General features: G+C 43.7%; 1 protein-coding gene across 2 annotated transcripts in view; it reads left to right on the top strand.

Moving 5' to 3' along the window:
• Positions 1-12128, top strand: part of LOC119389509 (MLX-interacting protein) — a 37377-nt gene extending 25249 nt beyond the window's left edge. For both annotated transcript variants that reach the window (XM_037656803.2, XM_037656804.2), the window contains exons 16-20: positions 601-700; positions 7194-7317; positions 7681-7810; positions 8500-8611; positions 9155-12128. In XM_037656803.2, coding sequence (XP_037512731.1) covers positions 601-700; positions 7194-7317; positions 7681-7810; positions 8500-8611; positions 9155-9191 — 503 coding nt within the window. In that variant the 3' untranslated portion in view covers positions 9192-12128. The remainder of the gene's footprint in view (positions 1-600; positions 701-7193; positions 7318-7680; positions 7811-8499; positions 8612-9154) is intronic.
• The last annotated feature ends 340 nt before the right edge of the window (positions 12129-12468 follow it).

Raw genomic sequence — 12468 nt, 5'->3', positions numbered from 1 at the left:
TTCCTTTGAGCAAACAGACTCCTAAGCACTTACTGCCTTCAAATCAACATTGGCAGTATCTACATTGAAACTTTTAATTAATTAAACAATTGGCAGAACTTAGTTAATGAGACATTTATTTAATGACAGTATTGTAGAACCTGCCTGATATGCACGTTATACAAAAAGGCGCAGATGAAAATCGAATAAGTAAGCTTTCGGATGCGGCCTCAGAGGTACAAATTGGTTAATTCCTTCTCTAAACGATCTCTAAAGGCTGTATGGAGTTTTTAGATAAACTTCAGATATGTATCTTTTGTGTTTCTAATTAATAATAACTGTAGTATATCAAACTATTTCGCGTTACCCTTCGAGTTCAATATATCTGATGGTGCTCTTTTTTCATGCATGGCCCTAGCACCATAAAAATGACACCATCATCTGTATATATATGGTCTTGACATTATGATGATATCTTTAATAAATGTTAATCAAAACAAATCATTTGTCTTAGCACCCTGATGTAATAATTGGAGACACGTTATTGCTGCAAATTCTTTTATGTTGGCCCTAAAACTCTGTGTACAGTAAGCAACTGTTTGTGTGCACTTTAAAACGCAGCTGGGGAGTACATCCGAACGTTAAAAAATGAGCGTCAGCAGCAGCAGGAAGAAGCAGACAGGTTGAAGAAGCAGATAGAGTCCTTCAACCAGGAAATCAGGTAGGTGTATGTCATAATTTCTTTGTTTAGCTGTGATATATACAGTATATATAATCAATGCTTCCTCACTTACGTGAGGGATCAGGTTGAATTACTCATTTGCACAACATAAAATGAAAATTTTTTTTCTTGAAATTTCATGTTTTGTTAACAAACTTTTTCTGCTGAAGTTAGCAAGCTCCCATCCTTAGCATGTTTACTAGACAGGATCATTTATTACCTTCCAAAGATTGTTAAAGACCACTTGTAATACTTCTCTTTGGCTAAATTTGGTTATCAGTAAGTACTACCATATGCTATTGAAGCAACCATTGCTAACTTGCATAACTGGTTATACATTGCTTTCGGTGAGTGATAATCTGTGTGTGTGTATGTGTGTATGTCAGTATTAGAATCGTTCATTTTTGCTAACTTTTCGTGACACATGCACTGATAAAATTTCACATGGAGGCAACTCCATGTGAACACAGCGCCTGTGTAGTGTGGTATCTTTCATGTCCCGTTTGTGCACTGTTTTGGAATAACTATCAATATATCTATGCTATCTGAAAATGTGCTTTTTATAGTGTCCAATATTTCGTAACAGTTGGCCTTTAAAGGATGCATGTGCACTTTTGTCTGTAGCTTTACCATTCCTAAATCTTGAGAGCTTTCGAAAATCAGTTAATTCCACATGTGGCATTTTTTTTTTTCTGAAAGAGCCAAATGTGCCTTAACTGAAACCGAGAAAAACGCACTTTTTTGCTACTGCCAATATGGTCGGGCCTGCTCCAACAATTTTTTGCCATTGTGTCCCTGTCCCCTAAATACCTCAAATCTATATTGCGGCTGAAATCTATACAGCCCACTATCGTCGGTATTCAAGAGTAAACTTTGTACAGTAAAAGCTCGTTAATTCGGATTTCTAGGGACCGGAAAAAATGTCCGAATTAACCGAATATCCGAATTATCGAATGGTCGAAATAAACACAATAAATGCACGAGTTTTTTCAACATACCTTTACTTAACAAAGTAATCGCGGATGCTTGTCTGTTTTCGAGCAGAAATTCGCGCGGACACAATTTTTCTGAGCCCTTCAAGGTGCTCAGCAGCTCGCATGATGTCTGCAGTACCGCAAAAGTTTCACCCGTCATCCACGCTTTTCGGTTGGCACGGTAATCCACGGGAAGATTGTTGATGTTCTTAAAGCAGCGTGGCTTTTGAACCTTTCCGATAACGAGAAGCGGCAAGCGCTCTGTTCCCGTCACGTTGGCGGATAAAAGTACGGTTACTCGTTCCTTGCTTCTTGCCGCCGATTGAAGGATCCCCTTTCATCACTCTTCATCACTTCTTGTCGGGAGAGCCCGTTATTCAGAGCACGCAAAATTTCTACTTTGGTGGTGACGTCCTTGGCCTCGTACTTGGGCCGCTTCGCCGGCGTTGCCATCGGCGGAGAGTGCGGTCGCACGAGAAGTCAGCACAAAAGCACCAGCAACGATCAAGCTAAAGGAGCCGTACTGAAACGTTCCTCGATAAATCGGCGATCAACGATGCAGCACACCAACGGGAACAGGCAGGGTTCTATTTGGTGTCGCAGAAGTCTGTTGCCAGACTCGGGGGGTCAATGTTGCCAGACTGCCGCCAGATTTGGCGGATAAATTTGCCCCTGCGGTTTCAGCTTTCCCGTACGGCTTCTGTGTCATCCGCGGTGCATTTCGAAAGTGCCTGTGCGACATCGGCTGTTTTAATGAGCGGAACGAACGGACCCCGCGTGTTGCAGAAGTCGGGACGCGTTTTTTCGCTGCGTGCGCCGTACAATTAAGATATCTGTCTTGAAGTAGGGAATCCACGCGCAACGACTCGTTTGAGTCCACGTACGCGTAGGGGAAACTGAATTAATCGCCGAAGCCCGGACACGCGTGTGCGCCGTGTTGCAATACATCGGACTCGTGTCCCCGAAGTACGCGTCGACGGAACGCGCGTCGAAATGCTCATATTTGGTCAATTCACCCATCGAAATGCCCTTATTTGGTGTGTTCTGTCTCGGCCGCCATCCCCCGCCTTTCACATAGCGAGCCTTATAAAATGCCGTAACGTTAGCAATGCAATCAACATTGTCCCCAGTCAGGAAGCGGTTCGTCATGGTCACGCCACGTATGGACCCCAGCATTCTCGAGATCGCCGACATCATCAGATACCCTGCCGCAGAAGAGGCCTTTCTTCGTGAATTTGGACTGGTGCCGACGCCATCTGCTCGACCCCAGGCAACCGGAACACTACAAGGGTGGCCATCGGCTTGCGAGTACTGGGGGATATGCAAGGACCTCGGCTTTAATCCAGGCGAGCCAGGATGCGACGGAGAAGTCGTCACTTACAATCGCCGATGCAAGAAAGGGATCAGGCCGAGCTTCAAGTGCAATCGGTGCAAAAAGCAGCTGTCTCAGCTCCGCGGGACGGACGCCCTGCACGGTAGGCAGGGGGCAGGGGCAAGGCTCCTTTTTTGCTTGTCGAGACGTACTTGGACGTCCGAACGTAAAAATCGCTCGAAGAGGGGTGATATGGCTGACCTACGCAATGATTAAAGGGTTCTCGTCGAGGAACACGAAGGAACTCATAGAGAAGGAGTACAAGATGAGTAACACCACGCGGACCGACTGGAGAAATTATGTCAGAGAAGTGACTCTCGCAGAGCTTCTCGAACAGCCGCCGATGGGAGGAGTAGGACAGGTGGTCCGAATAGACGAGTGCCTGATGAGGGGACGACGCAAGGCGAACCGAGGCCGCCTTCTGACTGGCGACCGCCTTCTGACTGGGGGGAACCAATCTTCTGATTGGTTCCCCCCAGGCGCCGCAACAACCACGGTGGTGTGTCAGACAAGGGCCCGTGGATTTTCGGCATGCTGTGCGTGTCCACGAAGGAGCCAAGGCTGTTCGAGGTCGACAAAAGAGACGCGGCCACCCTTGGTCCTCTGATCGCAAAGAACGTTCTTCCCGGCACGACGGTGTTCAGTGACGAGTGGGCCGCATACCGGTGCATACCCGGCCTCGTGAATGCCAATGGGACGCCGCTAAACCTCGACTGGCACACCGTGAACCACAGCGTCAACTTCATCGACCCTGCAACAGGCGCCAACACGCAACACATCGAAAGCGAGTGGCAGAAAGCAAAACGACGACTTGTTCGCAACGGCAACAAAACGACTCCCGCTCTGATGCGTTCTCACCTCGCCTGGCTGTGGTGGAGGTCCGTGAACGCACGTCCCAACGTGAAGGACAAGTTCCTTCGGCTCATCGAGGCCATCGCACGCCGGTATCCCCTTTGAAGAGTGCGGCAAATGCAGATTGATCAACCTGCTGTGTGCGTTTTTTTTTTTTTGCTTTGTTTTCATTCACTTTTGTTACTTTTTGATAGCGCTCTTTCAAGCCCGGAGAAAATAAACATGCATTAATTGGAATTTTGGTTGTTTGTGGTTATTGTGGGTGGAGCCCCTCTTCCATGTAGGGCCCCCCATTTACAGTTCCACGAGTCGCGCGCCTCCCACCACCAGCTCAGACCTAGCAGTGTCGTCCAGCAGCGGCGATAAAGCAGCCTACGGGCGTAGCTAGCACTGATATATGCGACGTGCATCAATTCTCCAGCCGTGGTATGTATGTTTCATACTCGTCGAGCGATGCGATCGGAAGTGTGAGCGTCGTTGGGCATGGTCAACACAGCACGCACAGCTACGGAGATAATCTGTACTTCGGGGACACGAGTCCGATGTATTGCAACACGGCGCACACGCGTGTCCGGGCTTCGGCGATTAATTCAGGTTCCCCTACGCGTACGTGGACTCAAACGAGTCGTTGCGCGTGGATTCCCTACTTCGAGTCAGATATCTTAATTGTACGGCGCACGCAGCGAAAAAACGCGTCCCGACTTCTGCAACACGTGGGGTCCGTTCGTTCCGCTCATTAAAACGGCCGATGTCGCACAGGCACTTTCGAAATGCACCGCGGATGACACAGAAGCCGTACGGGAAAGCTGAAACCGCAGGGGCAAATTTATCCGCCAAATCTGGCGGCAGTCTGGCAACATTGACCCCCGAGTCTGGCAACAGACTTCTGCGACACCAAATAGAACCCTGCCCGGGAACAAAGCAACAAAACCCACATGCGAAAAAAAGGCGTTCAACCAGTCTCAATCCAAGCCAAGTCGATAATTGATGTCCATGGCGATGCTGCGTTTGAGCTTCACTTTTGTTCCGAATTGTTCCTTTTTCGTTTTCGAGCCTTGCCAGCGGCCCGAAAGTCGCCGAATTATCTGATTTGCGGTCAAATCTGTCCGAAATAACGAGCGCCCAGTCTCATAGAGTGATGCGTATATTTACAGGGACCAGATGACGTGTCCGAATTAACCGATTTTCCGAATTAACGAGAGTCGAATTAACGAGCTTTTACTGTATTTGGCTCTTATAGAGTGGAACATTTCATTTGGGCTTGAATTAGCTTGCAAAATAAGTCTAAAACGATTCGAATGTACGGTATAGCAATATTTTGCGATAAAATGAACACCATCCTTGTGCCTCCGTCGGTGCCGTCCTCCGTGGCATGCACATAATGGTGATGACAAGACTTGAAGAGCTAGTGGTCGTTCCTGGCAAAAGGCGCACTACTCTGGATTGTCAGCAGCGTTTTCTTGCTCTTGGCATCTATTGAAGGCCTGGAAAAGTGCTTCAGCTCTTCTGAGCTCGTTTTATGCCGTGCCATTTCAGATCACTTCTTCTTCTTCAAGGAATAGATCGGTGCCCAATATCTTCATTTTATATATATTTTATTTCCAATATACCGTCTTGGAGCGAAAGAAGGACATGACACTGTGGCGCTAAACTTGAAAAGAAACACCAAGAGGCAAAAAGAAGTAGGAAAGTCGAGCTCTTACTCTTTACTATATTCGAGTTCTGCCCTACAACATCATGTCCTTCAGTAAGTGCCAACTCGCCCTAGAAAAACTAATTGTAGAACATAAACACGATGGCAAAGCAACAAGGACACCAATGAAACAGATTAAATGACACCATGTTGGTTGTTTTGGTTACGATTGACGCAGCGCTTGTTTAAGGAATGTGGCTCAGTTTGATTCAAACAGATCCAGCACTTGGCTCATTTTTGATTAGAAACTACTAGGGGTGTGCGAATATTCGAAATTTCGAATATTTTTCGAATAGTGTTTGCTATTCGATTCGATTCGCACTGGAATTTTACTATTCGAACTATTCGAACTTCCCAAAAACAAATACAGTCAACATCCAATTAAAAGTGACCCCTTCAGATTTTCAAGATGCTTCACCTCATTACAGTCTCGTATTGCGGCAAAGCTGCCTTTCAAGCTCCGTTTCGGTCGAACATTGCCCAGACACGGGCAACGTCAGATTGGAAGTGGTCCCTAGATTTTCAGCATGCTTCACCTCATTGCACCCCGGTATTGCGGCAAAGCTGCGTTTCAAGCTCAGTTACGATCGAACTTTGCCAAGACAGTCGTCAGATTGGAAGTGGTCCCTAGATTTTCAATATGCTTCACCTCATCACACCCCCGTATTGCGGCAAAGCTGCCTTTTACGCTCCGCTACGGTCGCAAATGTATTAATTGAAGAAAACGCTGGTTCCAACATGGAGATGAAAGATGTGGCAAGGTCGTTGCTCAATTGCTCAATTAATGCTGAATGACATATTTGTGATATATTGACATGTTTTGGGCCTGAAATTTTGGGAGGAAGTCCGAAAAATCGGGTGCCAAAGTTTTTTAGCATCCAAAATTTCAGATGTTCTTGTATATCGACGTCTATGAGGCAGATTTGGAACTCCGGACATGAAGGGAGCACACCCTTGTCCGCCACATCAGTTGGGGTTCCACAGAAGTTGAAAGAGGAGGAGAGGCTGAGGAAATGGCATCTTTGCCTATCACGTGTAAAGTGTTGTCGGTAACACTTTGGTTGCACCAAATCATCTACATAAATACAATTCGGCCTCTACATTGCCTCATTCTTGATAAAACAACTATGAAACACCACCCTGCCAGTCCTTCATCAACCTAGCAAAAAGAAACACTTTCATATTGTTATCTCATAAGAATATGCTTATGAATCCTCTCTAACTTTTTTTCTGCAATTTCGCTTCGAAGTATTCGAAAAATATTCTAGAAATATTCGAGAAATATTCGAAAAATGTTCGATTCGATTCACACTCACACTTTAATATTCGAATTCGCTTCGCACCCAAAATTTTGCTATTTGCACAGCTCTAGAAACTACCTTTTTGAGTTCACGGTACAATCAGGAATGGTCCTATTTTGATTCCAACTGCTTTTGAAGTTAAAGATACTTAGGTGCGCTTTACGCTCCCGCGAAATTTAGCACAGTTTCGGTTTCTGCATTTGGCTCTTTTTGAAAAAAAAACACCACACATTCTCACTAATATAAAGGCACATACACGCAGGCTAATTTTGTTATTGCTTATCGTTTTATCACATGGCAGCTTGTACCAGAACCAGCTCCCCGCAACAGGTGTTCCATTGCCGTGCCAACGAACGAATCATCTAAAAGAAAGCTTCGAAGAATATGTGCGGACCAGGACACTTCAGAATTGGAAGTTTTGGATTGTATCCTTCGGTATAAGTGCATATATTATTATGCCTCGCATGCTTTGTGTGTCTCTTTCACAGTACCAAATAGAAATTGATGGTTGTACACTCAAACCTCATTATAAAAAGTCGCGTGTGACACGAAAATAAGTTTGTTATATCCAAAAATTAGCTATAAACGTTTGTTTGTAACACTGCATCCGTTATAACCAATAATTCGTTATATCCGTGTTCGTTATATCGAGGTTTGAGTGTAGTTTAAAAAGTTGTTGGTGAGTGTGCAAGGCAGCACATATGCCTTTATTGAAAGTGCAATTTTTGTAGGCTAGCTCCTCTCATCTGTTTGTCACCCTTCCATGACTCAAAAACTGCCATGCACAGTTCAGCCTTCTTTTGGAGCCCCTGTTGGAGTCGTACAACCAGACTGTCTCAAAGGCCGGGTTTGATGAAATGTGCAAAACAGTGCTCGTTTGGGTGGAACAATACTGTTCACTCAGGGCTCTAAGGCCAGGTAAGTTATGCTTACTACACGGCTGCGTTATCTCTCAAGTTTTTCCATGTGTGGGAAGGTGGGTCCCTTGCACTCTAGGAACTAAAGGGCTCAACACACATTAGTGCAAACAAAGAAAAGGATGTTTATTGCACTTTTTATACAGTGCGCCTGCTAGTCCCAATACACAGTCAATGTGGCATGCAAATGGAACATGTTGCAGAGTTAAGGAAGGTCACTTACCATGCCAGGATATAGAGCGAGTATCGCTCGCCACTGCCAGGAGCCGAAGCCTATGTCATCCGTGAGTAATGGCTCACGAACAGAGGTGCATTTGAGGGAACAGGAAGACGACCGTAGTACAGTCTGGTCAGGACGTACAAATGTTCTCCGTTAGTCCTTATTGTATGTTTTCCCTTCCTGGTCTGCGTTCATAGGTGTAGCCCCCTTTATATATGCACAATGCAAGTTTGTAGATGGCAGGATTTTACTTGATCGCATTAATTACAGTGAGCAGTACATGTATGCACTCCATATTAGAAACTTAAAATATTTGCGTTTGCAAATGTGGGACTGGTAACTGCTCCGAAAGGCTGCTTTGCTGCTCCAAAGAATTTATCCAGCCCAAAAGCTGCGTCGAAATGCTTTCGGTCAGTCACGCTGTATTTGATATTTCATATATTTGAGTACCTCTATCTTTATTTCACTAGGTGTCCTGGATTCATTGAAGCATCTTAGCAAATCTACAAATATCCTTTCTGACCCAAGTCGGCTACCGGAGGAAGCCACACAGGCAGTTACCAAGAAGGAGTCAGTGCCACAGTGAGTTAAAAGTTTGATGTGATGTTACCATGCCTAATACATGGTGACTTCCAAAAACCTTATGAGGGCTTTTTTTTTTTTTCTGAAGAAAAGATTCTCTTTTTCGTTGGCCAGTGGTTTTGCAGAAGTTTCAGGATTGAAGTAGCATGGGAACACTTGCACCTCCACCCCACCCCCCCTATTTCGCCGCTTTTGTTCTGCAGAATCCTTTTGCCTTGCAGATGCAGGTGGTGAGAATGTAATTGTTGACCTGCACGTGCAAAGCTCTTCCATTACTTCTCGACTTTCACAAATGCAGTACCTACTATGAGTAATGACGAACAGTATGCATCTATACTTGTTTCAAGTCTGGTACGCATTCATATTCGTGGTTGCACTTCGCTAACTAACATACAATGGAAATGTAGCTGTTGTACTAAAAAACGCTCTTGGGCTGTGGTGCCAGGTTTATAATTAGCAGGATTATCACTAAAGCTGCCATGCTGATGTACATGTTTCATCATGCCTTCCTCTGTCTTCCACGTTTTTGTTTCTCTGTACAAGGTTCAAGTTCTCAACTCAGCGTCAGAAAGAAAGGTAACAGTTCCTGTGAACCCACCGACTAGCAATGCAAGTAGTGGTCCACAGAGAAGTCAGCCCCCCAAGGCTACAATTGGAGTCATTGCAGCGAAGCCATGGCTTCCCTTTTCGGCTGGGATATGCTACCCCGTCTGCAGTGGCACAGATAAGTCACTTCAGCTACCTTCAGCCACTGGGGCCACCATGTGGCCACATTGTATTGTGTAAATGCCGACAGTGCCCATTCTTTTTGGAGGCAGCTTGCAGTGTAAGATTATGTGATTGTGAGAGAGATTCTCTCTCTTCATTCGTGCCTTTTTGTCGATTGCTTGCTCTTGCTTCTGCTTTGCTGAATTACCTCCTCCTCTCTGTTTAGCCACATGTGACCTTTTTGTACACACTGTCATCATTATCACTTGAATATGTGGTCTCCTTATGGAATTGCATGAGTAACATGCCTTGCTCTCTCTTTACCTTATCTCTCATCTTTGCAGTCAACAAGACTTCTGAATTATTTTTTCTATTTACTTCACATCTTTCACACATCTAATGTGTCCCACCTATCAATGCCACTGCCCACTTCAGAGTTCTTTAATCATACTAGTTTGTGAAACTCCATTCCAAAGTTTGGACATGCCTATAGACGAATTTACAGAGGTTAGCAAAATCGTGTGCCACCTGCGTGCAGCTACAGATAAGGCACCATCGTTGCAGTCTTCACTTTCGTTGCATGAGTTACCGTGGCGAGATCAGGCAAACACTAGAAAGCTCGAAGAGTTCTGTGGCCACACTACCATGTGTAAAATGTAAGCCGCAAACGTTAACCCACTGCTCGCTTTATCAAGCATGCAGTCTTCGGCAATGCAAAATACAAGAGAATACGACTTATTAGTTTGTACCTTTGCCAGCAGGTGTCATGAAAATCGGCAGACCTCTGTGATTCTGACAAAATGCCGTGTTTGGATTCCGATACGTGGAGCCTGGGGAGTTTTACAGTCGTATGGTTAAAGAACTCTGGCCGATCTTCTGTAATTTGAGCGAGGGAAATATTGGAACCTGGCATCATTTTGCTGTGGCTTGCAAAATTTGCCCTCTTGCCTATCTGTGAGCTAGAAAGTTTAGTTTTGCAAGTGCAGTCCAGTGTGTGCCATCAGGCACTTGTCGGGACTGCAGGAGTGCATTATGTACTTGGTTTGCGACATCACAAACTGTGTTAGTGCAAAGATGCTGGACAGGCATTATTTTAATTTAAAAAGGTTTATTCCTTTACTGATCGTGTTTTGCTAGCAAGGGCTTCTTATACAGCTTGAAAAACTATTTTTGTACTGTGCTGGCACCAGTTGCAGGAGTGCTAATTAATTTATCGCCTTTATTTAGAAGATCTTATAGAACTGGGTGGTGCGTGAATCATGAAATTTCGTTGATTTGCCCTCAGCATGGCTGAAAAATTGGAAAACATGGGATGTTAACCCAGCTTGTATACTTGCGAGGTGATTTGTATATATACCTTTACGCATGCCTACGAATATACTGTGTGTGTCATTTCCCGAAGCTTTGTACAGTGTTTACCCTTTTTAATTGAACGTAGAGCTGCAAGTGCTGCTGTAGATAATCCACTGGCACAGTAACGTTAAGAAGTAGTTACCCTATGCTTCTGTGCACATTAAACTTCCATTAATTTGGCCGCTGTGACACCTCATTAGAATGAGCCTCATTAATGCATTTTTCAGACTGATAAACATCGGAGAAACTTTGATCTATAAGCCTGTCATTCAATTAAAAATATTTCAGTACTACGTATTTCAAAGCACCAATTATTTTAAAATACTGGCCAAAATTTGATGCTTTCTTAGTATAAACAGCACCTAAAATTAATTCTTTTTTAATCAGAAATTTTGCACATATTTGCAAGCAACTCAGCTATAAAAAAACTACCAGATGGACTCATGCCAGTGTCACATCCCAAGCTTGGAAGCCCGAAATTGGGGAAAAAGAATTAAACTGAGAACAAAGATCGAATAACAGAAATTCCCATCAATGTATTCTAAGTAATAAAGCATATTTCAACTGACAAATTCGAAGTAATTATTAACAGCTTTGAAGTAATGGGGATCTCCAATGACGTGGGTGGCATAGAAGATTACTTAGTTGACGAATGTTCTTCGCTGCTGTAATCCAACGTTGCTCAAGTTACTGCATTTCAATCCAATCCACTCAAGCAGCTTGCCGTACTTGGGGCTAACCTGTTAATACCATCTATTGGCTTTTCCTTTGTATATTCCTCCTGACATATTATCTGACTAGAAAAAGTACAACTGGCATTCCATCTTAACACCGATAGCACACAAAAGGAACAACACACAGAGCTACGATGCGGGCACAGTGCTACCTCTGTGTGTTGTTCCTTTTGTGCGCTATAGGTGTTAGAATGGAATACCACATACCCAAGCTCATGTTCTTTCAAGTTACAATGGGTAGTTAACCTGCTTATCTTAGTGCAGTCTTTATCTCAAAAAAATAATAAAAGACTGACTTTCCTTTTAGCTTGCTTTCTGTTTGGCATTTACATAGCAGTGAAACACCTGTGAAAAGCACCTTTTGAATATTCCCTTAATAATCATGTTGGTTGTGTCAGTCTCATTACTGCTTAGCCTATCTTTTGTAAAAAATTTTTCCAGTCTCATCAGTCTAGCCAGAGGTACAATTCCTGGCCACATTTTTAATGAAATTTGTTTCACTCTCTTGCAAACAGCAGTGAAAGCTGCGCAGTTGCCTTAGTGTGTACATTCCTTCGTCCTTAAGGGGAGATGCTACTCGAAGACACTTTTTCTTTAATATTCATCCTAGAGCAATGAAACTTGAGTTGATTATAGAACTTTTTATGCTGATTTCAAATATATAATTAGTTTTCTTGCAAGTTGCATACTTTTAGTTCTGCAACATGACAAAGTGAAAAACTTAAGCCTTTTGCCCCCCCTCTTTTCAGACCTAAACTTCAATAATTTTTTACAATTGATAGTTCATAATGTTTCAAATAAAGTGTGGAATGCAAATAACTAATTAAGAAGTTCATACAAAATATGTACTAGACGTGAAAAATTTTAACGTGGAAAGTTCATATTTCTCCTACCCTAGTAAAAGTTTACATGACTTTTTTTTATTATATAATAAGAGTATTGAAACGTGAACAAGATAATTGCATTTCTCATACTTTGGAAAAAATTTGAAAAAAATTTCATGCAGATCTGTGCACCAGAAGTACCCGAAAAAGGAGGGGCACATTGACAAAAATGGCAAAA

Source organism: Rhipicephalus sanguineus, chromosome 4, assembly GCF_013339695.2.
Source record: "Rhipicephalus sanguineus isolate Rsan-2018 chromosome 4, BIME_Rsan_1.4, whole genome shotgun sequence".
Taxonomy (NCBI): domain Eukaryota; kingdom Metazoa; phylum Arthropoda; class Arachnida; order Ixodida; family Ixodidae; genus Rhipicephalus; species Rhipicephalus sanguineus.
The sequence above is the reverse complement of the archived record's forward strand: the minus strand, read 5'-3'. Positions and strand labels throughout refer to the sequence as shown.